Source organism: Penicillium diatomitis, assembly GCF_028827545.1.
Source record: "Penicillium diatomitis strain IBT 30728 chromosome Unknown utg000015l_segment0_segment0, whole genome shotgun sequence".
In the NCBI taxonomy this organism is placed as follows: Eukaryota; Fungi; Ascomycota; class Eurotiomycetes; order Eurotiales; family Aspergillaceae; genus Penicillium; species Penicillium diatomitis.
Window position 1 is genome coordinate 1,559,166 of NW_026623187.1, and position 24,830 is coordinate 1,583,995.

Sequence of the window (24,830 nt, forward strand, 5' to 3'; positions counted from 1 at the left end):
ATCGGATAGGCTGGACCTTGGCGTGCAAGCATAGATCGTGTTCGAGAGACATTCCCGATTAGGGAAGTTGGATGCTGTCACATGACAGCCGCTTCCCGCAGCCAAACGCGACGCGTGGCGACGCGTCTTTTGTGCATCCCGTTGGGGAGCCTCGACCTCTTGATGGGCAACAACTTGCACCACAACAATTGAGGTCAATAATGCCACACTCAGTATCTGCAGACTCTTCCCACAGAGACGAAGAGGACCTTCCAGATGCCCCCTCTGGAGGCGAGAAAGATGTTGCTGGGGTCAAGCTCGAGGACATGTTTGATGACGAAGATGAAGATTTTCCAGCATCGAATGCTCAGGATGTGAAGATGGAATTCTCACCGGCTTCGTCGCCAGCAGGGTAGGTTACAACTTTCTGCTGATGTTGAACACGGGATACTCACATTCCATGCCCATTTCAGTGCTCCGACTGCAGCCCCGGTGGGCGTGGATATGGATGTTATGCTAGCCTTCTATCAACGCCTCTTTCCGTTTCGCTACCTGTTCCAATGGTTGAACCATGGTGTTGTGCCGACGAAGGACTTTGGCAATCGTGAATTCGCTCTCACTCTTCAAAATGACGCATATCTTCGATACCAATCTTATCCAACCGCAGACTTGTACGCATTCACATCGCACTGAACTCGCTGGATGGCAACACATTTCTAACGACGGGGACTTTAGATTTAGGAAAGACATCCTCAAAATGAACCCGTCACGATTCGAAATCGGCCCTGTGTACAGTGCGAACCCGAGGGATCGCAAAACACTCCGAGGCGGCCAGATGAAACCCATTTCGAAAGAGCTGGTATTCGATATTGATATGACGGACTACGATGACATTCGGACATGCTGTCAAAAAGCCAATATTTGTCACAAGTGCTGGGCATTCGTGACAATGGCCATCAAAGTCATTGATAGTGCTCTGCGGGAGGATTTTGGATTCGAACACATCCTGTGGGTTTACTCTGGTCGTCGTGGTGCTCACGCTTGGGTTTGCGATGCCCGGGCGCGGAGCCTGCCAGATGATCGTCGCAGAGCCATCGCAGGCTACCTTGAAATTCTACGCGGAGGGTCTCAGAGCGGCAAGCGAGTGAATATCAGGCGACCCCTTCACCCTCACATTACGCGTAGTCTCGATATCTTGAAGAACCACTTCGCGCAAACCACACTCAAGGATCAAGACACTTTTGCAAGTGACGAGCAAGTCGAGAAACTGTTGGGCCTGCTTCCAGACAAATCATTGAATGAGTCGCTTAGGAGGAAATGGGAGTCTTCCCCAGATCGGCCCAGTACAAGCAAATGGGCAGATATCGATGCGCTTGCGAAGGCTGGAAAAAGCAACACATTGAATACATCTGCTCTTCGAGATGCCAAGCAAGACATCGTTCTCGAGTACACGTATCCCCGGCTCGATGCTGAGGTCAGCAAGAAAATGATACACTTGCTGAAGAGTCCCTTCGTGATCCATCCTGGCACAGGGCGAATCTGTGTGCCAATTGACCCACTCAAGGCCGAGGAATTTGATCCCTTGACTGTTCCTACTGTTATGGAGCTACTGGGAGAGATTGATGCCTATGACGCGAAGCATCCCCCCGCTGCTGCCCCCGAGGGTGGAGCGGACATCGAGGGCAGTGTGCAAAATGACCAGGACACCAAGGGCGCCCGCAAGCTTCAAGACTACGAAAAGACCAGCTTGAAGCCTTATATCGACTTCTTCCGCTCCTTTATCGCAAATCTCTTGAAAGAGGAGCGCGCAGGGAAACGTGAGCGGGAAGAAACAGCGCCAGCTGTGAAAGCCGACCCCATGGAGTTCTAGGGCCCGACAGGCCCGACAAGCTCTCTTTGCAGGACATGATGCAATGCATGACCCGGTGTTTGAATCTTCAGATCTCATTTGTGAGATCTCCATTCTCTTTCGAAACATAATTGGCGTTTTAGTTCATGGTAACGTGGTTGTTAGAGGGTGTCTTCCCTTTGTTCGTTCATTATTGCGGCACTTTGCAGCCCGACAATCGCAATAGTGGTAATTGCTTCAATTGTCACACGTTCCAACGAGTCCATATTTCAAAAGGTCATGCCATAGCTGCCGACTACCCACAAATCTTCGTGTCCGCTGTTTTCCCCCTCTGTCGGACGACAAATACATCGGTGCACCACAATTTCCATGAGCGTGTGCAGGCTCTACGTTGGAGAGGCCTTTGATCGACTCTGTTCCTTAGTGAAACGCTGATTATCGCATGACGGCGAGGCAACTTACCTTGCATGCTCACGTTCAAGGTTTCTTGTACAGACCCCGAACACAATCTGCCCGGCAGCCACGTAGGTATACCTCGAATCAAAGCCCAATGGTTCATGAGTGCGATGTGGAATGCTCGTAGAGATTTTCCTTCAATGATGTGAATCTTTTAGGCAAGCAGCTGGAACACGAGAGTGTAATGCCGACTACATGAAAGGGCTGGTATAGCAACTCTGTATTACCGCGCGTGGTAGACACGATCTGATGGAGTAATAGTTGAGAACAAAATAAGAAACGCAGAGAGAATGGGGTCGGCCATTTGCGTTTGTTTGTGTGTGATTCATTATATTGTTACAGGGGTAGGTTGCGGGGGCCAATACTGACTGGTAGATGAGCCTACGTAGGTTCATCTACCGGGCAAGCTACCACAGTCAGAGAAGGGGGAGTGTCAAGCAGAGCGGATAGCCAAGAGTACTGCAGCGGGTTGTGAAGAGCGTCGTGCTAAGAATTTCGGATGAGAAAAGTGGAAGTTTGCCAAAATATGGAGCGATTTAAGCAGCAACAAACTTGCGGACGTCTAGAGTCATTGTCAGAATACCTCTTCACCCCGAAAAAAAGAATTTGATTCACTTACTGTCCAACCAGCTAACATACTCCTTCTGCTCCTTGAAGGCAATGTAGTCGGTGACCATGTTCTGGAACTCAAGGTTGAGACCACGCTCCTCGAGGTAGCGACCCCAGAAAGCAAGGAGCTCAGGGTCAAGGTTCTCGGCAGGGGGGCCAGCATAGAAGCTCTGGCGCGACCAATCCTTTTCGGCTGTCTGAGCATTGGCAATATCGGCATTCTTGAAGTGAGAAATCTCTTCAATCTGGAGGTCGCCGTCTTGAATGACAGCCTGGACCAAGAGAGCACCACTGTTGGGCTTCTCAATTGTGACGTTGACACGAGCAGGGAAGGTAGGAGGGAGGGCCTCGTCCTCATTCTCGGCAGGCTTGTTCTGGTAGTCGCCTTCGTCAGCAAGGGCATCGTCGGTGAGGTCGTCCATGGGATCTTCGGCAAGATTGTTGATGTCAGCGACCGTGAAGGTGACGCGAATGCTAGGATTTATCTGTCAGCGCTGAATGCAATGGATTGAACGATGCAAGGATCTTACGTCTCGTTGCCAAAGGTCTTGGTGAGGACCACCTCCTGTTCACCCTCAACATCCTTGACCTGCCATTCGCCAGACTGCAAGGTATATTCAATGCTAGCTTGCTGCTCTCGGGCATCCTCCTGGCCCGAGGCCTTCTCGTGCTTCAATTCCTCCTCGAGCTTGGCGATGAGTTCAATGTCACCTGTAGAAAGAGAAAAACAACCATAAGTGACAGTTCAATAAATGACATGGCTAAGAGATGATTATTGCGAGTCTAAAATGCGCCATCTCTAATCTGCTGATGGACGAGAACGTAATACACTTACCCTCACCAGCGGGTTCACGGAAAATGTTGGCGGTTGAGAAAGCAGCGTGAGCAGGCTTGATGGTCTGCTTCCATGACTGGTTGATGGCAGGACGAGCAAGAGGTGTCGAAGGTAAAGAGGTGCGAGCGACAGAGCGCGAGATGCGCGGAGCAGCACGGGCGAATGTTCGGAGGCTCAGCATTGTGATGATTGATGATGTGGTGTTTTCCGAATGGCAACCGGTTGAAGAAAATCAGCGCGCCCGAGCTCGACATTTGATCCCCGTGCCAAGACCCATGCCGTCTTCTGGACCGCCTACGCTAGATATGTAGATCTGCCGAATTTAATTTGAACATATCGTTGTCGAAGTCATTGTGATTTGAAAATCAGGTTCTAATGTCAAGTGTGAGTACGCCCTCTCTTTGCTATGAGGAAATAAACGCTTTTGATCAATTGAAAGTTGATGCATTTTATAAAGAGAAGCATGAAATTGCACAGGGTATGATCTATATCTGCAGGTGTGGAGAATCATTCACATGGAAAAAAGGCAGATAGCTGAACTCCGGCAACGCCAGTCCTGACCCAACAGAGCACAAAATGCAACGCCATTTCCGTAGTTAGGACATGCCCTTAGGAGGGAAGTTTGAGGCCTGCCTCGCTCCTTCTTGCGTGATTCGGAGGAATTTCAATGAACTGAGACCGGCCCAGTGTCCATTCCATTTCTTCAACGCAAGAAACACATCCATATCACCCAGATCGGGTAACCAAAACCCAGTCTTAAATTCCTTCTCTTCTGTCTCGGTCCGCTGGTTCAAAAGCTCCTCTCTTCGGGTTGGCGGCCGTCCTTTCCGGCGCTCAGATTTGAGCTGCGTAATTTCTTCATTGTCTCTGTGGATGCACCTGCGATCTTTTAGCTACATACTAGGACAGACGATGAATGGACATCATGAGCATACCTGAGAATGAGCTCTGTAAGCTCAGCGTCAGACAATGGCTCATCTCTATCTTGAATGGCCTCATGGAAATATTGAATACGCTCCACTAATGAGAGAGTGATGTGAGCATCAAGACGTGATTCAAGTTGGGCGACGTCCACTAACTGTAGGGCTGGCGAGCTTTCTGAACCATACCAGCATGGTGAGACAGTCGTTCTTCTCTGGAACCAGCTCGGCGCAGACGACGAGCGTCGCGACTATTCTCATGCATGGAGTCCATGGCCCCTCGCTTCTTTGAGATGTGCTTATGCACTTTAGACAGAGACACACTCGGCATGTTGACGGTTGCAATTTTCTGAGTTTTGATCTTTCGTCTGAAGCAACTTAGAACAGCATTGAATAACTTTGGGGGGCACTCGTGATAATTATTTTTTAATGATCAGGCAGAATGTGGCGGTCAAGCACTAATTCAAGGGAGGTATGGCGTCGCCACCGCCTGCCCAAAACCGTCTCTTGCATCGCGTCGGCGCGTCGAGGGGAGCAGGACAAACATTCCAGCGACAGCTGGTACATAGCTTTTTCAAATATTTTCATTCTCTTGAGAGCGTGACTTCAGTGTGCTCCTTCTTACTCTTGACCAGCGTTGTTGTCGTCGGTCGTCTGCAACATACATGTCATTCATTCTAAAGTTGATTTGAGGACCCGCTTGTCCTTCGACTGGTGCCCGCCATGGGCATCAAAGGTACGACTGGACTTGAAACCAGAATAGAAAGACAGGAGCTGACTCGCAGCAGGACTTCATGGGCTGCTCAAGTCCATACAGAAGCCTTGTCATATCAAAAACCTTAGCGGCCAGACTCTCGGAGTGGACGCTTATGGATGGCTTCATCGTGGCACAGTAGCTTGCTCGGTGGACTTGGTCCTGGAGAGACCGACCCGAAAGTGAGTAACAATAAGCGCTTCACATTGAAAGGAGGGGGAGAGTTTCCTGACTGGAGGTCCTGCAGGCATCTTGACTTCGTCTTGAATCGAGTTCGCATGCTTCTTTTCTTCGGTGTTATTCCATATCTTGTTTTCGATGGCGACAACCTTCCTAGTAAGGCTGGAACTGAGCACGACCGACATCAGCGTCGCCAGGAAAGCAAAGCCCTCGGTCTGGAGCTGCAACGCAAGGGCCGATTGCCAGAAGCCTACCAGGAGTTCCAGAAAGCCGTCGACGTTACACCCTACATGGCTCGCCAGTTGATCGAGGAGTTGAAACAGCTGAACGTCCAATACGTTGTGGCTCCGTATGAGGCCGATGCCCAGTTGGTCTACTTGGAACAGAAAGGTGTGATCGACGGTATCATTTCTGAAGATTCGGATTTGCTGGTCTTTGGTGCGAAGAGACTTCTGTCCAAACTGGACCAACATGGCGAATGCACTGAAATCAATCGAGCGGATTTCACAGCTTGTCGTGAAGTCAGTCTTGTTGGTTGGAGCGATGCTGATTTTCGACGAATGTGCATTCTTAGCGGGTGTGATTATCTGGCAAATATCCCGAAGATAGGCCTGAAAACTGCTTACCGCAGCATCCGCAGGCACAAGACAGTGGAGAAAACCGTGCGTATGCTGCAGTTTGAAAACAATATCCAGGTTCCGGCAGACTACCTCGCGGACTTCAGACAGGCGGAGCTTACTTTCTTGTATCAGCGAGTCTATTGTCCGGATGCCAAAAGACTTGTGACTCTCACTGCTCCGGAAGACGGTATCAACCTCGACGAACTCCCATTCATCGGCGCAGACGTGGCTGGAGAAATCGCGGCGGGCGTGGCATGCGGTGACTTGGATCCAACGACCAAAAAACCGATTGTTTTGAAACCGTTGGCTCGAGGTAAACATTCTTTGGGAATCACTCGTCGTCAGACTTTGGGTTCGTCCTCCGAGCTGAAGTCAAGCAAGCCCATCAGTTCAATCTTCACACCCAAGCGAGTACCTCTGGGCGAGTTGGACCCGAACAGTCTCACTCCTTCTCCCAGTCAACAACGCCTTCTGGAGCGGAATGTGAACAATTCCTGGCAAGCCAGTTCTGCTCCTTATCGCTCGACTCTTAACCGATCCACCCCAGTCCGATCCATGTCTGATCAACACCGCAGTCCTTTGATTCGGAGCCTTGAACGTCAAACAGTCTTGGCTCAGACTGCGAATACCACTGGTCAACCCATGAAACGTCAAAGACTCTGTTCTGAACAAGATGATGATCAGCTTCCCGTTCGCCCAGCCTCGCTCAGTCGATTCTTTTCCTCAAAGCCCGATCTAGCCAGCCCAAGCGGACACAAAGCTACGCGAAGCAAGAAGCAACGACAGTCTCATCTTGGGATCTTTTCTGACGAGCTGGCTGAGGATATTTTTGCTGAGATCGCAGATCCATCATCGCAGTCCGATAATGCAGGCTCCGTCGAATCTTCTGCTGGTAGTCAAAACTCAACGCAAACCCAGACTGTGGACGAGGAAAAGTCTGCGGTGAAGACGAAGGAAATCGAACTTCCCCCTAAGGAGGAGCCGCCACATGTGAGCAATGAGGTCTCTCAGGACCAAGATTTCGAACAGGCATTGAGCTACCACGTTGCGCGACAAAATTCGCAGGTCTTGTCCAAATTCACCTTTACAGGCGGACCGAACAATACTGTATCCCAGTCAACGGCTTCTAAAATACCCGTGTTCGAATCTGGCAGCCGACACACAGTGCCGGCGACTGCACGAACGCCTCAAACGAACCTGGCGGCACTGAATCGGGGTCTCCCGCGCCAGCGGCTTACTCCACTGCAACGTCTTGGACATACCGCCTTAAAACGATGTCAGACCATCGATGATCCGACTAAGGTCCCGCGGAGTGCAATGAGCGATCCGCAGGTTGATCGAATGTCTTATTTACAATCATCTGCGCTTGTTGAAGGCGCCCAGGGTAGTGAAGATCTTATCGTTCCACAGAGCGACGATGATGATGAAGACGACCGTCTTACCTTTGCTGAGCAGACTACAACTTTGGATCTGAAACGCTTCGCTTTTACAGCAAGATAAGTTGCATTGTATTAGAACCGCGCGTGTGGAGTTTGGTCTGGGAATTGCGGTTTACCTGCGACGGCGTGCATCTCTTTGTCCGCAGCAAAGTCTGTCCTTTTTTGTGTTAAACGAGGTTGCATGGGCGTGGGTCTTCTGGTGTTGATTGGTGTTTGAGTTCTGTTGGATTTCGGTGGCCAGGCATAGCATTTTATACTTCATTTTTAAATATCACCACCGGTCATACTTATCAAGCTTGCTCTCTTTGTTGTAGATCGTTTCGAGAGCTTCCTTCTTTTCAGAATGTATAGTGAGCAAGTCTGTTTTTTATGACTGCCAACAATCTTCATTCGTGTCCTAATCACTTTACAGATAGACCTGATCTGTCTCGGTTTGTGTCTGACTACTTGTACAGTTTCCCAACCGAATGTACCCATTAAGTCAGGGTCCACCGGCACTGTAGGTCGGAGGCTGGTCCATCCGCAAGGTAGATACAGGTATAACCCGCAGTGGGTCCAACTTTAAAGCCTGCCGATTTCCCAAAGACTCAGCGAACGAGGTGTGGTTTTAGATGACCTAGGCAGCATTGAAACTAGTCGAGGAGCTTACAATTCTTGTATGATTCATTAGTTTACTGCTTTACTATGTTTCTTCAGGGTGCTTTCGGTCTTTTGTCGAGCCCGTCATGCATTAAGCGCCCGCAAAAGACGCCTATCTCTTTCGGCAGGTACACGAGTGCTGGCGCGTCCTCGATACGGGCCTCGCGGATATGAGCCTGGTCTGCTCATCGCACACGGATTGTCTTACACAGATCGACTTTACTATTCTCGAGAGATTCTCCTATCACTTCAGAGCAATCCCCAATGGATCTCATTATTGATAGTTCGCGCCTGTAGACCAAGGCAGTCAAGCCTATCATGACGTGACTACATACTACCCCAGGCTGTATCGTGCCGTAAATCGGCCCCACCGTCTCCATTTATGGCCTAGTGCGGGTCATTTCACCGCCAAATCGACTGGCAGAACCCCTCTATCAAGTAGGCGGTGCCAGCCCGTTGCCCGGGATGCAAGAGGGTAAACAATGATGGTTGGCCCAGCCTCCGAATTACTAGGCTTTTGTCCCCATCCCCAGCCACCAAGGGCATCATTGCAACCCAATTCGAATTCTGACACTGGTTTCTGGATTGCAGCTACGCTCTCTCCCCCTTGTGTTCCTCTCACTCCCTCTACACCTTCTTGACCTTTGACATAATCCCATCATCTGTCAACATTGCAATCGTCGTGGAACCATCTGACCAGTTCAAGATTGTCATTTAGGTGTGGCTCAAGCTTCGAACAATCGTTCAAAACCCATCGAGTTCACCTTTGGACTCGGAGCTCTGTCGACTGACACATTCCTTCGAGAATCGAAACTCGACTGTTCAACCACACCACGCCTTCCATTCCTCATTGCGCTCCACATTCCACATCTACGACCTTATCTTGAAGGTGGATCAAGAGCTACCCACCTGTTCCTAGTCTCGCAACAGCGTCGACGCTCCCCGGCTGCATTGAGGCACCGATTTGGTCCAGTCGAACTCCTTCTCGGAGACCCCGAGAAGCGAGCCTTGTTGTCCGGCAGGAAAGGGAAGAACAGGCTTCTTGAGACACAAACTTGGTCAAGATGGCAATTCGCTTCGGTCAGGGCATTGCCCGTATGTTTGAGTGCCTCAGAGGAACCTTTTGGATCGAATAAGTCGGCTAACGTTTTTCATAGGTTTCATTCCCATGGTTGGATACCACCATGTGCTCATGATTCTGATCGCAGTCGCAATTATCTTGCTGTGTAAGCGGTCCCTTGAAACGCCACAAGGTCGAATTCCTTATTTTTCGTGGCAATGACTGACGATATTTAGCATTATTGCTGGCGGGATGTTCATCATCATCTCCACAAATACCGGACATTTTCCTCATCTCGATGTACTATGAAAGATATGACCCAGTACTAGACCTGGCACAAGTGGACCCGGGCGTCGTGACCGCTCTGTCAAACATCGTTCGCGGTGCATCAATGGAAGTCCGCGTGGGCTACTTTGGTATCTGTATCCAGCCAGACGGCGGCTCATTCATCTGCAACGCCAACGCTACCGCGCTGGCTGAAATTGTCAACGTCGACGCTGACCCACTAAATTTGATCTGGGTAGCGTCAACATTTAAAGATGCTGTCGTCTTTCCTTATCTCCTGTGAGTGCTTTCCCAATTGACGCTCCATTTAGATCATCACTGATACATCGATAGAATTGTCGCGGTTATCCTCGCCTTCTTCTGCTTCATCCTTCTCGCTACCTTTCCCGGGTGGCACGAGGAACCGGACGAGTCTGGCTCTGCAGTCGAGGTCAAGCCCTTCCCCTCGAGACCTGTGTCCCAGGCAGCGCTCGCCCTGATCTTTGTTTCCTCGGTCTTCGTTCTGGTCTCAGTACTCTGGCAGCACACCGCGTCGGTAGCCGCCAGCACGATAGCTCAAGATTTTGGCAACAGCGTCGTCAAGAGCGGCGTCGGTACTTCCGCAATGGTCCTGGGTTGGTTCGGATTCGTGCTCCTGGTCATTGTGACCATCGGACTTCTCATGATGATTCTCAGCATCAGCATGCTGCGGAAACTGACCGACGAGGACTAAGGTCGCCGGCGACTGATCAAAATCTTTGTCCGTCATCTTGTCGAGCATATTGTTCAGATTCGTTCATGTCTTTTTCACGTCGACTCACGCCCGTTTTTGTTTACTACTATTTTTCCCCCTTTCCTCGTGGTTTTGTATAACCGCACGACACTCCCGACAACACGAATAATACCCAAGAATATCATGAGAATATCCCACTGTGCAACAGGATTTGGTCGATTTACCGGGACACTTTGATTGCCATTTGAGCAACCCGACACTCGGAGGCCAACATTGGAGGACTTGAACAAATTGAGGATCCTCGGAACATATCGAACGCCACGACTTAGCTTTCTTACTATACGATATCCACAAACCTTTTCGCTGAAATTGGCTACGAATTGTAAAAGAACATGAATGACAATGAAAAATCCAGGTCATCAAATTTTGCTCGCAGACAAGCTTCTGGTGAATTTATGCAAGTTCTTTTGCCTAGCAAGATAGGTACATATCTAGGCCTCTGTTGTGGCGTTCCAGGTAGTATTCGAGAAGGTACGGTATCTGAAAGCAGTGCTTAATAGTTTGGAAGCCGTACCTAATTCACAAGACACACACACATTCTATAGGTTAGAAGGCATACAATTGATTTCCAACCCCAAAAACCTGGGCTTTTCAATGGTCGCTCGAACTTACATAGGCATTCCGGGTGCTTTTGACAGAACTATGAGAAGCAACGAGACGCGATGTGGCATACTCAGAACCTTGAAACTATCTAGATACTCCATCTATTGCACCTCGAGAAGATAGTCGATGGCCAGAAATATAGTATTAACGGCGCCTTGGCTAGAAGTAGGGTCCGCTCCAACCTTGGGAAGGGTGTTTGGGCTCCGCATGGCGAAGGAGCAAAGGTCAGCATTGCAAATTAGGAGGAAAGTACTTCCATCGCTGCAGAGTTATTCTGTGGGTATCAAGACAGGCTCGAAGAGAAACCATTGCCTAGCTGCGACATGGTGAAAAACACGGGAGTCTCGCAATAGCAATAATATGGGCTCATCCATGAATATCCAGATTAATTGTTGAGTGAATAAAAATCATAATGAAGAGAAATAAGGTGATCCTGGAATTAGTCCGCTTGAATACCGCAATTATCCATACAATACAATGCAAAGAGTATCAACATAAATCTACAGCGCCTGTCAACAATGCTTTCAGACCGAGATCCCAAAAAAATTTCAGTAATCCATTTGGAAACCGCCGCCCCCCTTGCCACTCTTCTCGTAGGGACCCTCATATCCTCCAGCTCCCTGGTCATCTAGGGATCTGTAATGCGGGTTCGATGGACCGTCTCGTCCACCGCGTCCGCGGCCACGACCTCCACGACCGGCGCCTCGACCACGACCACCACCACGACCTCGGCCCCGGTGATTGCCTCGTCGCGATGTGTCATCATGGGGGCGGTGATAGGGGTGGTAGCCATGAGATTGGCCCTGATTCACAGTTTCATAGCCATGTGTATGACCAGGTTGCTGGGGGAACAGCACGTCGTCATCTCTTTCCTGTGGATGACGGCGTTTGCTGCCTCCGTAGGGCTGCCGATTGTTCATGTCTCCACCATGAGAGTTGTGCTCTTCGACTCGAAGCACAACCTTCTCTCCAACGACTGTGTCAAATGTCAAGGTCTTCCCAGCTGGAACATTCTGCCAATTGTGAATTCTATTCGCATCAGCCGGGCGAGTGCCCTTGCGACAAGCCAGCACAATCGAAGGTGGAGAGTTCTCCGCATGCACAGGCTCGGTTGACGGAACAGGGGCTACTCGAGCTGCCCAGACCTTGTGATCAAACACACCGAGTCCAGTCACTTGCCAAGTGACTTTCTTTCCCTTTCCTCCAACTTGATTGAGAGTAGCGGGAGTTGCAGGACGCGGAGAGATGAGAATGCTGTTAGCCATGTATTTCAAGTCCCTTGAATCGGCGTAGCCCTGTTGTTGCAACAGTGGGACTAATAATTCGTCAATGATACGCTGCGAGTCCTGCTGTGAGATGAGATAGCCCGTGTAGAAAACCGAGCGATTAATCTTTAAAGCAGAGAATCGAGTTTTCATCTTGGCCAAAGAGGGATCGCGAAGGGCAAGGTTGTGGGAGTTGATCATCCGCTGCACCTCCGCTGTCTCCGTCACAGGATCCAGATATGTACAGCCTTCCGTCACTGCCACCACGTCAAAGGAAAATGGCTTGCGGGGTGCTTGACCATTTTCAGACTGCAGCCTTTGGTTGAAGCTGCTAAAAAAATCCCGAAAACCTTTCACGCTATAACCGATTCTTAAGTTCTGCAACGCATTGGTTCCTGTGGAAGGTCACTTACTGTCTGGGACGGTCTTCGTAGACACGGATTTCTTCAGCCTGATCATAAGTAGACATGAGATCCTCCAGGAAGTTCTGCTTGAAGACCATAGTTGATGGGAACTGTTGGCTGCTCGGTCCAACTTCAGGTTTCAAGCCGATGAGATCGAATTCAAGTTTCTGGCTGGCGGCCATGCGCTTGATTAACGGGGCAAAGTTGGCTTCTCCCCGTCCGGTGAGCAGGACAGTCAGAGCATCTTTTTGATCCATGCTCATTCGGACTAGGCTCAACTGCGTGAGGGCTTGTCAGCTTTCAAGACTCAGAGACCCAGAGTTCAATTCAGCCAGATGGTTCCGTACAATATTCTCATTCCACCATCCATTCCACCCCTTTGGCTCCTCCTCTTCTATACCTTTACCAGTAGCAGAGAGAATGTTAGGGTCATGCCACCACCCACCATTAGCAAAGCTCTCCCAAGCCTGCAAAAAGCCGATTGTCGCATTATTCCACAGCTGCGGGTTTGGAAGGGGGCTCAGGAATACTAGGTCACAGCAAGAATTATTAGTCGTAATCTGTGGAGTGGACACACGGAGCCAACACCTACATGTATTGTCAAAATCATAGACATGAATTGTTTTGATTTGTGAGACAGCTGTGAATCCGCATGAGCTTCAATTCGGTCGATCGGGAGAATAAGGCGGTACGACGTCAGTGCTTACCCGGCAAGTCTCTTGACGCGACTGACCATCGTTTAAGTGAGGTCAGCGTATGAGACGATGTGCGCTGTGCGGCCGAAGCACTTTGAGTGTATGTCATTTTGGAAGTGGAAGATCCCAGGCGTGCCAGTTTCTCAGATATGACCGCCTTTGCTGAACGCATCGAGGGTTATCGCAGTCACGTTATCGAGAGAGATCCCGCTGACGCAGATACGCGTTCCGATTCACGATGAAGCAGTTTCACGAGAATGCTGTGATTAATGGATACGACGAAATCTGTCTCTGGCAATAATTGGTGTCTTAATATTTTAATTTGACCCCGCAGGCCGGACCTCGTCAGAAGTTGTATCTTCACGAGTCCAGTGAGCTACAAGCATGGAAATTTTTTTGCCGCAGGCGGTCCCCCGGCCACTCCAACCGTCCAGCGTGACTGCCGCCTGCGATAAAGCCGGTGATAAGGAAGGCACTCCCAAGTCCCCGCATACATCATCTTTGCGCTTGCAGATCCTCGGTCTTCATGGAAGAGCATGGAGATTTGCAGCGCCAGATCCTTCAGAAAACCCTTGAAGAGGTAGCTGACGAAGAGATCAATGGCGTTGATCCCTGTGTTATTTGTCTGGACGCTATTACCGAACCCTGTGTCGGCATACCTTGCCGCCATGCGAACTTTGACTACCTCTGTCTACTAAGCTGGCTGGAGCAGCGGCCTAATTGTCCCTTGTGTATGTTATGCTCTCAAGTTTTGGAAAAAACAAAGGCTGATAGGGATACTATATCATACAGGCAAAGCCAGTGTGAACGCTGTTCAATATGACTTGAGCGGACCAGGAGGCCCGAAGACATACAAGGTTCCTCCTCCTAATGCTACAAATGCAGCCCCACGCCCTGCATTAGCACGCCAGAACCAAGCGCGAAGGCAGCAATCCATTCGACACCGCGCTTTCCCAACTAGATCAGCAGGCAGTCAGGATGGTTGGCTCTCAGTCCGCCGGAACGTATACCGCAATCAGCTTTATTCTCTTCGAGTGGGTTCGAACCGGCTGTCCAGATACACGGAGGTGACACCCGACGATTTCAATCGAGATGAAGCCCTTGTCTCACGTGCTCGCAAATGGATTCGCCGTGAACTGCAAGTGTTTAGCTTTCTTCAACCGGAGCCCAAAGATGCGCCAGCCCAACCACGAGACCCTGTGGCTCGCACGGGACAGCAGCGACTAGAGCAGCGAAGAGCCAACAATGCGGAATTCCTGCTTGAATATATTGTCGCTATCTTACGCACTGTGGATATCAAAGGTAGCGCTGGCCAAGCCGAGGATTTGCTCCGTGACTTTCTGGGGAGAGAGAATGCTCGCTTGTTTCTCCACGAATTGCTGGCGTGGCTGCGGAGCCCTTACGCCTCTCTAGACGACTGGGATCGTCACGTGCAATACCCTCCTTCATCGGACGGTCCTGGCAACAGTCAGAACCTGGACGGGCGCTCTTCACGTCGCAGACCTGCGCGTTCGGGTCCTGCGCGTGCGCGCAGCGCATCACCCCCTCGAGAGCCTGATCGAAGTTTGTTTGATAGGGTGTCAAGGCCCCAAGCAACACAGCCAGATAGACGTAGCTGGCGAGATCCAAAGCAAAGCCAAAATCGGCGGGCTGATTGGCCGAATGAGAACCGACATCTCCTAGATAGGTACATACCCGATTGATATGGGATTCCCGTGTGCTACATTGTCTGGACACCAGTGTCAGGGTATTTTGAGCATATTATTTGAAGCATGTAGAATCAATCCCGTATCACGTTTCAGACGGCCTTGTAATTAGTGGTTGTTATCGGCCAGCGAAGTAAATCAATTGTTTCTTTATACATGTGGTCATACGTTCGTAAGGCAGAGAATCGCCTCGCCGTGCCTCTACCTTCTGCGGAATCGGCCACGACCTTGAGTACCGCCACGGTGGTGAATCTTCAGGCTCCGGTAGTTGGTGTGCACTTGAGCATTTGCCTTGATCATGCGAGGCTTGGATGTCTTCTCTTCTTTCTGCTGGGTCGGGGGAGCTTTAGCCGCCACTTCCTTCAGCGTGGGCTCCGCCATTGAAACAGCTTCTTTAAGCCGCTCGGAGAAACTCTTTGGTCGGGTTGAAGAGGATTCTCCAAAATCTGGATCATCATCGGAATCAGAACCGGGATCCTCCGAGACCGCTCGCCCTCGATCAGAACCAGAGATGGTGTGCAGAGACGCCACTTCCTCGTAGTCGCTGTCCAGAGCGTCGTTGATCACTTCCGAGCCGGTCGGAAGTTGCGTCTCCAGCACTGTAACTTCTTCCTGCTCGCCATCCTCTTCTTCTTCTTCACTTCCCGAGTCCTCCTTGGTCGTCATCGGCGCGGAGTTTGACTTCTTCGCCCGAGTCACAACTGGTCTCATGATCACCCTGCGAGTCGTCCGCTTTTGACCCTTCTTCTTGTATGGCCGACCTTCTTGCAGTACTGGCTGACTTTGTGCAACCTGGAAGCTCGCCGCCTCTTGCTCCGCCTCAATTTCACGAAGCATGTCCCACTCGTCATCCTCGCGGTCTTCCTCCATTTCTCGCAGGCCCTGGACTAGATGTGAGAGCCCCTTGCCAGCGAATTTCAAAGGTTTTCGTACTGCTATTGGACTAAGGGCCATGGTCTCGGGGTTAGCGCTAGGAGGGGCAACCCTGTTAAAGTTCATTCGTCGTAGGAAGGAGGGCGTCTCTGATGCGTTCGGTTCGGGTAGGGGACCACCTTGGCTCATCAGTGGCACCTTTCCATCGCCCGGCAGTCCATCGTCGGCTTCAACCATAGCCGCATAGCGCATGGTCGTAGGGGTCGCAAAGAGGTTGGCCAAGTAGAATTGCTTAGTCGAAGAGGCTGGCGTGCGAGATAGGCGCGCGTGCTCCTCCTCCACCTCTTCTTCCTCATTCTCTTCCGGCACGCCTGCCAGCTTGTTACCCAGTCTGTCCTTCGAGGGTGTGTGAAAGCCCGCCACCAAAACTTCCTTTTGCTTCTTTGACGACGGAGTTGTGCGGCTTCCTCCTGACTCGGACAGCATATCAAACAAGCCCAAGGCTTTCCCGTCACGCTGTGGCGTCGGTCCGATTGCAGCTTTGAGAGGCGACATGACTGGCGCTGCTTGCCGGTGAGTGCTTGGACTGAACAACTTGCGAAACGTGGCCGGAGACACGAATTCATCCACCTGAGGCACATTTCTGATTCGATTGTTGGTTGGTGTGGCGAAGATTCCTTTGGCTGCCTTCCTGGGTGTAGTGATGGATTGTGAAGTCTCTGGCCCGGTTGGAGAGCCATAAGCGCGTTTCTTTGATTGTGAATTAACGGGACCTTGTCGGTTTTCTCGTCGGCTTAAGGTCGATTCCAGGGCCTTCAGCCGGCCATATTCCTTATATTTGCTGGCTATAGTAATTCGACCGAGGCTCGTTAGCATTCACTGCGTAAACATCCAAATGACTTGGGGCGTTATCTTGCAAATGTCTGCTTACCTATAACTGGGTGTTGTTTGATATCTTCGCGACCGGCTTTGCGTCCCTCATGTGTGGCTGCAAAGGCTTTTTCCCAGGTCTTCAGATCTGCTCGTAGTTCCAGCGCTTTCGAGGCGACATCTGCGCTCGACTGCAAAACGTGATCGTCCATTGTTCAGTAGTTATGTGACGAGGCGCATTTCGTGGGGGAAGCAGAGATGAAAGGATGGCTGGACGCGTAAAACGCGGTCTCCACATGACTCAAAGAGGAAAATCAATTAAAGCGCGTAATGGGGCATGTGACATCGTGGAGGTCCCTGCGGCCCGCAATCCGCCAAGCGACGAGGATTAAACGCTCGCACAGTAGTATCCGTAGTTAGAACCACTACTAGACTTACCAGTACCTTCAACCTTGAAGTTGCTTACTTGGCTTGCTCATATCACGGGCGCCTGCTTTGAGGTGTAGTTCAGGCTACGTTTTTTCTTTCTGACCAGATCGTGGCCTCGCGACGTGTCTAGGGAATGCAGGTCATCCGCAGTCGATGCCTTCGAATAGGAGAGACTGGTCTTCCCATGAAAGTATGTTCGATCATCTGACCTACGGTGGACGTCGCCTAGGATCCAGTATGCTCGCCAGTTGACTGGTACGGATCCGAGTAGTGCTTACTCGACCTAACCAATTGGCTGTCTTTCAATTCATTGCAAGGATGTCAGCGTCCATAGTGAATAAGCGAGCGAGTTGTCTACTGAGTACTGAGGGGTTACCAGCAATAAGACGAAAGTTGCACGGTCGTTTGACCTCATTCACTCTTCACACCCGTTGGGAGCATCGCCAGATGAATTCATCGCATTAAGATCACCGAAAAGCAGAAACTTACGACAAAAGAGGAAGACTTGTTGCCTTTGAGTCATTCTGTCATGGCTATAATTGTCGATCCATTTGATCAAGATTTTGACACGGCCGTTGAGAGAGGGCTTGAAGAATGGAAAGTGCCTGGAATAAGCATTGCCGTTGTTCGCGATGGCCACACATTCTCAAAGGTACTCATTCCATCACAATGTAATCGAACGAAGTCAGTACTGAGTCTTTACTCAAGGCCTATGGTCTTGCCACATTTCCAAACAAGCCAATGACTACAGACAATCTGTTCTCGGCGGCGAGCACCACAAAGGCCTTTACAGCAGCGGCTACTTCGATGATCATTGAAGACTCTAAGGATAGTCCATCTCCAATCAATTGGGACACTCCGCTGGCATCTATCATTCCCGAGGACTTTGTTCTTTCAGACGAGTATGCAACCGCGCATACTACCCTAGAGGATGCTCTCTCTCATCGCTCCGGTCTTCCAGGTCACGGCTGGGGTCTTCTTTGTGGGGACCGAGATGGGAGTGTTCGGGAAAATGTCCGGACCCTACGCTACCTTCCCTTATCTGAGCCTCCACGGACCAAACTTCAGTACTCAAATCAGATGTTCATCGCTGTTGGTCATGCGATGCAGAAAGTATCCGGGCAGCCACTGGGGTCATTCTTGAAAAAGCGCATCTGGGGTCCTCTCGGCATGGAGCAGACCTTCTTCTCCAAAGAAGAAGCCAGAGAGATTCCCAAGATTGCAGCTAAAATGGCCACAGGCTACGGCTGGGTTGCCGAAAAGACCGGTGGTCACTGGGTCGATGAGTCGAAGGCCAACTGGCGGGCCAACACGGCTGGAGGGAGTATAGTCAGTAGTGTTCTGGACTACTCGCGCTGGGTGCGAGAATTGATCGACCGCGGCGGGCCTTTGAAAGGTCATGATTCCTTGTTCAAGCCGCGAACTCTCTGCTTCGATCAAGACCCTACGGATCTTCCAACGCCATATCACGCGTACGCGCTGGGCTGGTTTGTGTGGATGTATCGCGGTCAACACCTCTACTCGCACACTGGCGGTTGGCCTGGCTTTTCAACTTTTGTGGGCATCATTCCCGACAAAAGGTTCGGCATCGTTCTAATGGCAAACTCGACATCGGCGAGGTTCCTCCTGTCGCAGTTGTCTGTCCATCTGATGGACAAGCTTCTGGGGCCCGCCAGCGACCCACTGCACGAGCGCAACATGGCAGAATTCTTTGCTCGTCAAGAAAAGGAAAAAACCAAACTCGTCGAGTACCAAAACGAAGATATAGAGGTGATCAAGAAGAGGTTGTTTCCGTCGATAGCGTGTCCCCGTGTGCCTCACGCGCTACCGCTCGAGAGATACACAGGGGTCTACAAGCATCCTACGGGCTCTTGGATGAAAGTGGTCCTAGCTGAATATGGTCATCTCAGCATACAAAACTCGCACGCTCCTATTGCGCTCAATTTGGATCTAATACACGCCAGCGGTGAATTCTTCGTAGCGAAAACTCCATCCAGCAATTCCTTGCCTTTAGACCCCCTGCCTGCAGAATTCTATGTGAATACTTCAGGCAAAGCGCAAAGAGTCGGTCTGGCCTTTGAGCCAGCACTGGGGAAGGAGAAGATCTGGTTCGAACGCGTTGATTCATGAGCTCGCTTCTAACTGGAAGGTGGCCCCGGGTCAAACTCTCGGGTTGCACCATACTCGTGCTTGAAATATTTACCTGCTTTCCAAACATTACAATGATCGGATCATCAATCTCAATCTTACTCCATGATATCACCAACCCGTCAAATCTCGTAGACGATCAAATTCACCACGTAATTGCGTCTCGGGATGCACCACGTTACCCCCTAGAATCGTGTGCTTCACGATTTCCTCGCAATGCTCGGGTCTCACACGAGCCAGCCAAATCATTTGCTGCTGTTGTTTCCGATAGATAAGCACGTTGGCCAAAAATTTGTGTCCCCCCACATGAGACACGAAAAAAAAAACGCCCGCACCGCCAGGTCTGGAGTCCTCCGCATCACGGTCCAGCCCCAAGGGTCGCAAATGTCGCTCCAATTCTCGCTTGATCAGCGCGCGTCTCGCCGCTTGTGAGAGCATAGTAGAATCACATAGTCGAGCATACATGGTGGTATTGTCGGCCCGCCAGTGATGTTGATTTGGGTCTTGTTGACGCTGCTTGAGGCTGGGTCGTCGAGTACTTGATGTACTAGACCTGGAACGACAGTTTGGTTCACTGAGTCGATGTAGATAAATTGTGGTAGAATCAAGATTTTTATTGCTTCATGTATCTCTGTCTTTTCCGTGTCACTTTCTGGTGGTGGAACATTTGATGCTGAGACCATATAATGCTAGAATTAATGGGCCATTCAGTTATCAGTCTGGGTAGCAAACTGCAAACCCACGACATCAAAGGGTTTCTTACATCGCGCTTCGATTTGGCCGAAGTCTGCACGAATGCTTCCATTAAACTTCCCCTCTCCTGCTCAATCTTCTGCTTCCAGTCTGGACGACCCGGCGCAACCAGCACGTAGGAGTAGAACCCCTTGATATGTTTATGGTGTCTTTACAGCCCGAGGCTTTTCAGAGCCGAGTGCTTCAAGGTTTGTGAGCTTTTTGGACCGAGGAATGTTGGAGTCCAGGGAGTTACGAGCCGGTTTTTCAATGTCTTAAAGGGCCACAGTGAGGACTGTCAGCTTGTCAAGCCCTTAAGTAATCTGTCCTTCTGTACAGTACAGTATATGTCATATGAGGATAGTGCCGTCAAGAAGTTCGATATCTCCGACTCGGAGACTCGAGGCGTGGTTTCCCCGAACAGTCTCATCCCCGAATGTCTGGAAAATACCAGGAATCTTGGAAGGCGACCGGAAGCCCCAATAAACTAAGGTCACTTTATCATTAGAGTTGATGGGGTAGACTAGGTAGCGGAACGTCAAACAATGTATATCTGTATGTCTGTCATCTGATAAACCCTTCATCGATACTCAAGCACTCGAGCCCAGTTGAGATACCTCGAGGTCGTTTGATTCCAGCTTACCTATCTGTGGAAGTATATGTTGCCCAGAATGCCGAGCAAGATTCGCTATATCGACGCCGGAACTAAATAAGTACGGAATTAGCATACCACAAGGCAGAAACATCAAGATCTTACCAGTTGGGACTTAAAAGACTTTGAGATATTATTCGGCCATCGCATTGGAACGCTCACACGTCGGTGCAAATGAGCGCCAAAGAAGCTGAACAGATGTTCGACAACTAGAAAGCGGCTATGTTGCGACTAATTACGTAATTTGCTAAACACGAAAGTCGATCAAAGTCTCGAACAGCCAGCCTCTTGAAGGAAACAAAATGATATCACATCTGCCTGCTTGGTACACGTAAGCTGACGGAGATTGAGGCCGAGGCTCGACAGATGCAGCTTCGCCAATCTAACCAAGAGGTCAGAAGCCTGTTCAGCTGAAAAAGTGGCGCATAGTTGATTCCTTACGCTTGAGTGGGTTAGAGCCCCTGTCGAAATAATTCCTTGTGTAGTAAGACCTCGCCCGACAAACGCGCTTCACTGCGAAGCCTCTTGCTTTACTCAGAGCATCATCTCGAATGACGTTCAACGAGCGTGTGTTCATTGTAACTTGAGTCATGCGCGACTATGGAGTTAAAAAGGTCAGATGAGATGAGTCGAAGATTGGAGCAATATATTTCAGGCTCAATATAGTGGCTCTAACATACGACTCAGTGGAGCATCGGGATGTCCGAGTCTTACCGCAGGGCTGAGGCTCTAGTTACATAGGACGATCCATAAGGCTGATTTGGAGAAGTCCCCGCAAGTATGGGAGTAGCCAACCAACACGATGAAATTGGACGCATATGATATAATTCCCTGCTAGAGACCTAACCCGGAGATGAGCGAGCTAGCGAGGTAATGGAGATAGTGAGCGCAACGGCATGGCACTGACAACTCCCCTCAGACTCAAAAATTTGAGGGCAAATCGCGTCACAGGGTAGGCCCTTCTGGATTTTCCTTGAATGAAACCCAAGCTCACAACGGTCAGACACGATCGAGCCAGCGGCAAGTCGAAATGGGCTGGCGGCATAAGTCAGGTACGTGCTCCGGGGCTGAACGTGATCCACAAAGTGAAAGAACTTCTTGTATAAGAGCATGCATGTCAAACTCATTGATCCTGTAAGCTGATGCCATTTTCATGACTGTCTTAGCTGTGGTGCATGTGCTTAACACTGTTTAGCCGCCAAAACACACCAAACCTGGGACGGTTCACGTGCTCTCGACGTGGAAACCTTAAGACCGAAGTATCTCCGGAGTACGACGAGACTTGCCACTTTGGGCAGGAGTGAGTGGGCCACCCCACGTAAGCTGGACGAGCACCGGGCAAGGGTGGAGGGCACATTCCCAGTTGTCCAACTACTGCCAGTGCTCTGCAGTCTGCTCAGTGCTCAGTGCCCAGTGCCCAGTGCCCAGGATTCTTAGGGGCCTGAGTAACCATAGCGGAGGTAAAGCAACAATGTCCGCTCACGTCACAGAAGACATCCTTGTGTAATTCTCACCCTAGCTCGTCTCCCTCATCGCCAGTATGGCCGATGTAGAGAGTGCGGGCAGCACGCCGCAGGCCGACCGGCCACGAAAAAGGCGTCGGCGCACCATGGCGTGCACTCAGTGCCGCAGTCGCAAATTACGCTGCGACCGCGAATACCCAACTTGCACCCGCTGTATGAAAAGTCGGACGCCAAGCAAATGTACCTACGAGGATGGCTTCTTATGGCAGCAGCCGACCACCTTGACGCCAACGTCAGTCTCAACAAACAGGACAGTGGGAGCTTCAGTACACGCCTCAGTCGCTCCTCGCACCGAGCAGACAGGCTTGGTTAATGTTGAATTGACTCCGAGCCTGGGTCGCGAGCCAGCATTGGCTCGGTCGGATGCTATGCTTTCAACAGTCGCGCCCAACTCGGGGCCAATTGCTCATCCCGAAGATGCTCCAGAACAGGAGCGCCGTCCCCAGGGCAAAGAAAAGGGTTTTCTTGAAACGGTTTTGGGGGCGCCAAAAGCAGCCGTTGACCAAGAGCCGTACATCAACACCGATGTTCTACATCGTTCAAGACGTTCTGGGGTTGAGGAAACACCGCCTCTCTCAACACGGCCCCGAAGACCATGTGCTGACGACGGTTCAGACATGGATGACGTACTATCACCATCGCACGACTTGGATCTATCGCCGCGCATTATGATGAGAGGCCGAGATACCAAGACGCGATTTAGTGGGTCTGGGATCTATGCGAACGTGGTCGCTCAGGTACTCACCCTTTTCATGGCTATTCTACAATATCAGTCCGATTGGACTTATGTGTCTGACATGTTATCTAGTTTCCCGATATTCGTGCATTTGCCGAAGAAATTCGGCACGCGAATCCAATTCTCTCGCAGGTGCGACCCGACCTAGAGCGGGTGATCAAGGGATTGTGGAGACGGCAGCCACTTAAGCAGGCATTTCCAGACCCTACGATAGAGTCACTGATCGCTCTCCTGCCATCGCGATCTGTGGTCGATGAACTGATTGGGGTGTACTTGACTTATATTGAGTCCCTGCACCGAATCTTCCATGTCCCGACTTTCCTCAAAGAATTGGATGATTTCTGGAAGATGGTTCCCAATCCTAGTCCCATAGCTGCAGCCTTTGTTGTGCAACTGCTGTTGGTACTTGCCTGTGCATGGAATCTTGCCGATATGACGAGCTTGCAAGACAAGAGCGCTGTCCCGCTCAAATGTTATACCGCCATCGAATGGGTGCTGCATGCTGAGAAGTGGATTGAGAATGCTCGCTTTAGGCGCCAGGAGATTACCACTTTGAGACTGCAAATTTTGACAATTATGGCGAGGAATTGCCATGGTATGAAACGCAGCAAGGCTTGGTTGGCTACAAATACCCTTGTTCGACAGGCGATGCTTTCAGGATACCACAGAGATCCGGATCAGTATGCTCAGATCTCAGTGTTCAATAAGGAGATGCGCCGGCGCATCTGGATGACCATTGTAGAATTGGATCTTCAAGTGGCAATTGATCGGGGCATGCCACCTGCAGTCCAACCTTTGGACTATGACACGCTACCTCCTTTGAACATCGATGATGACGAAATCCATCAGAGTTCATCGGTGGCCCCAGCAGATCGACCACTGTCTGATATTACAGACTCGTCTTTTCAGACCGCGCTCGGTCGGTCTCTTCCACTTCGGCTCAAGGGCTGTCAGCTGATGCACTCACCCCGCATCAGCTGTCGTTATGAAGAGATCCAACGATTAGACTGGGAGTTGAGCCGGCATTTGTCTCAGATTCCTCGATGGGATCACACCGGGGCAAGTGACCTTGTCAAGCAGCATAAGGTCGCTCTTTGGAAGGCTGCTATCGAAACGAAGTTGGCACAAACTCTACTCTCCACCCATACGCCGTTCGCTATTGAGTCCCAGCGGGAACCTTTGTTTGCACCCTCAGCTCGGTCTCGTCTGGACTCAGCAACGATGATACTCTCGACCCAGAAACGCCTGTTCAACACCTCCAAGCCACTATCGCTATGCATGCTTGGTGAATGGACAACGCAAGCGTTGCTCTCTGTGTGCCAAGTCCTTCATGCTCAAGGTCAGCGGAACAGTAAGTACTTGCTTCGAGAACTGTCACAACATGGGTAGAACTGATGCGCCAAACCTGCCTCTAGATCTGTCCTCTCACCCGATATCTTCGTTGTCTCTTCTGCGAAGCTTGCCTGGTCTTTCAGAGTCGCTTGTTTTGCTTGCCGAGACGGCATTGGTGGCGCTTGAGGACCGATTTTGGCTCGTCCTGAAGGGCGCCAAGGACTACTTCTTTCTCTCTACACTTGTGGCCCTCGCCAAAGCGAAGCAATGGCCCGACCAGGCAGATATGTATAAGCACCAGGTAGTCGAACGTATCCTGCTATTTGCACAGGCTCTCTTTTCTCGCCATGCAGGCTGCGAACATTTGGGCAAACCCGGGATGGGCAGTTTTCACAACAACCAGGTCTGACTCCCTTCGGGCTGCTCATGATTAGGTGCTTTCAATACGGCAACAGACATGCTGAC

General features: G+C 50.6%; 11 protein-coding genes across 11 annotated transcripts; 6 read left to right on the top strand and 5 right to left on the bottom strand.

The window, feature by feature from the left end:
* Window positions 1–200: 200 nt before the first annotated feature.
* Window positions 201–1,849, top strand: N7539_009286 (DNA primase subunit PRI1; the record flags this gene model as incomplete). The annotated part of the gene is made up of 3 exons (XM_056938881.1): window positions 201–391; window positions 453–650; window positions 715–1,849. The coding sequence occupies 3 exons, from the start codon at window positions 201–203 to the stop codon at window positions 1,847–1,849; spliced, it is 1,524 nt and encodes a 507-aa protein (XP_056786258.1).
* Window positions 1,850–2,820: 971 nt separating this feature from the next.
* On the bottom strand, window positions 2,821–3,909 carry N7539_009287 (MAM33 family protein; the record flags this gene model as incomplete). Its single annotated transcript, XM_056938882.1, has 4 exons — window positions 2,821–2,846; window positions 2,904–3,367; window positions 3,424–3,604; window positions 3,729–3,909. The coding sequence occupies 4 exons, from the start codon at window positions 3,907–3,909 to the stop codon at window positions 2,821–2,823; spliced, it is 852 nt and encodes a 283-aa protein (XP_056786259.1).
* A 415-nt stretch (window positions 3,910–4,324) lies between these two features.
* N7539_009288 (translation machinery-associated protein 16) lies at window positions 4,325–4,979 on the bottom strand (the record flags this gene model as incomplete). The annotated part of the gene is made up of 3 exons (XM_056938883.1): window positions 4,325–4,607; window positions 4,664–4,748; window positions 4,808–4,979. 3 exons carry the CDS (start codon window positions 4,977–4,979, stop codon window positions 4,325–4,327), a joined length of 540 nt encoding a protein of 179 aa, XP_056786260.1.
* A 392-nt stretch (window positions 4,980–5,371) lies between these two features.
* Window positions 5,372–7,702, top strand: N7539_009289 (putative exonuclease; the record flags this gene model as incomplete). The annotated part of the gene is made up of 3 exons (XM_056938884.1): window positions 5,372–5,384; window positions 5,437–5,584; window positions 5,650–7,702. The coding sequence occupies 3 exons, from the start codon at window positions 5,372–5,374 to the stop codon at window positions 7,700–7,702; spliced, it is 2,214 nt and encodes a 737-aa protein (XP_056786261.1).
* A 1,642-nt stretch (window positions 7,703–9,344) lies between these two features.
* On the top strand, window positions 9,345–10,337 carry N7539_009290 (Fig1 domain-containing protein; the record flags this gene model as incomplete). The annotated part of the gene is made up of 4 exons (XM_056938885.1): window positions 9,345–9,375; window positions 9,438–9,506; window positions 9,577–9,904; window positions 9,959–10,337. 4 exons carry the CDS (start codon window positions 9,345–9,347, stop codon window positions 10,335–10,337), a joined length of 807 nt encoding a protein of 268 aa, XP_056786262.1.
* A 1,211-nt stretch (window positions 10,338–11,548) lies between these two features.
* On the bottom strand, window positions 11,549–13,473 carry N7539_009291 (rRNA 2'-O-methyltransferase fibrillarin-like protein; the record flags this gene model as incomplete). The annotated part of the gene is made up of 5 exons (XM_056938886.1): window positions 11,549–12,623; window positions 12,679–12,947; window positions 13,017–13,198; window positions 13,262–13,309; window positions 13,377–13,473. 5 exons carry the CDS (start codon window positions 13,471–13,473, stop codon window positions 11,549–11,551), a joined length of 1,671 nt encoding a protein of 556 aa, XP_056786263.1.
* Window positions 13,474–13,890: 417 nt separating this feature from the next.
* N7539_009292 (RING finger domain protein) lies at window positions 13,891–15,067 on the top strand (the record flags this gene model as incomplete). The annotated part of the gene is made up of 2 exons (XM_056938887.1): window positions 13,891–14,095; window positions 14,157–15,067. 2 exons carry the CDS (start codon window positions 13,891–13,893, stop codon window positions 15,065–15,067), a joined length of 1,116 nt encoding a protein of 371 aa, XP_056786264.1.
* A 204-nt stretch (window positions 15,068–15,271) lies between these two features.
* sld2 lies at window positions 15,272–17,025 on the bottom strand (the record flags this gene model as incomplete). The annotated part of the gene is made up of 2 exons (XM_056938888.1): window positions 15,272–16,788; window positions 16,875–17,025. 2 exons carry the CDS (start codon window positions 17,023–17,025, stop codon window positions 15,272–15,274), a joined length of 1,668 nt encoding a protein of 555 aa, XP_056786265.1.
* A 746-nt stretch (window positions 17,026–17,771) lies between these two features.
* On the top strand, window positions 17,772–19,372 carry N7539_009294 (uncharacterized protein; the record flags this gene model as incomplete). The annotated part of the gene is made up of 2 exons (XM_056938889.1): window positions 17,772–17,894; window positions 17,951–19,372. The coding sequence occupies 2 exons, from the start codon at window positions 17,772–17,774 to the stop codon at window positions 19,370–19,372; spliced, it is 1,545 nt and encodes a 514-aa protein (XP_056786266.1).
* Window positions 19,373–19,501: 129 nt separating this feature from the next.
* Window positions 19,502–20,291, bottom strand: N7539_009295 (sucrase/ferredoxin-like domain-containing protein; the record flags this gene model as incomplete). The annotated part of the gene is made up of 3 exons (XM_056938890.1): window positions 19,502–19,903; window positions 19,939–20,079; window positions 20,154–20,291. Coding segments are annotated over 3 exons (681 nt in total), but the record flags the coding sequence as incomplete, so codon positions are not given.
* A 2,023-nt stretch (window positions 20,292–22,314) lies between these two features.
* N7539_009296 (putative C6 transcription factor) lies at window positions 22,315–24,774 on the top strand (the record flags this gene model as incomplete). Its single annotated transcript, XM_056938891.1, has 3 exons — window positions 22,315–23,034; window positions 23,106–24,384; window positions 24,449–24,774. 3 exons carry the CDS (start codon window positions 22,315–22,317, stop codon window positions 24,772–24,774), a joined length of 2,325 nt encoding a protein of 774 aa, XP_056786268.1.
* Window positions 24,775–24,830: the final 56 nt, after the last annotated feature.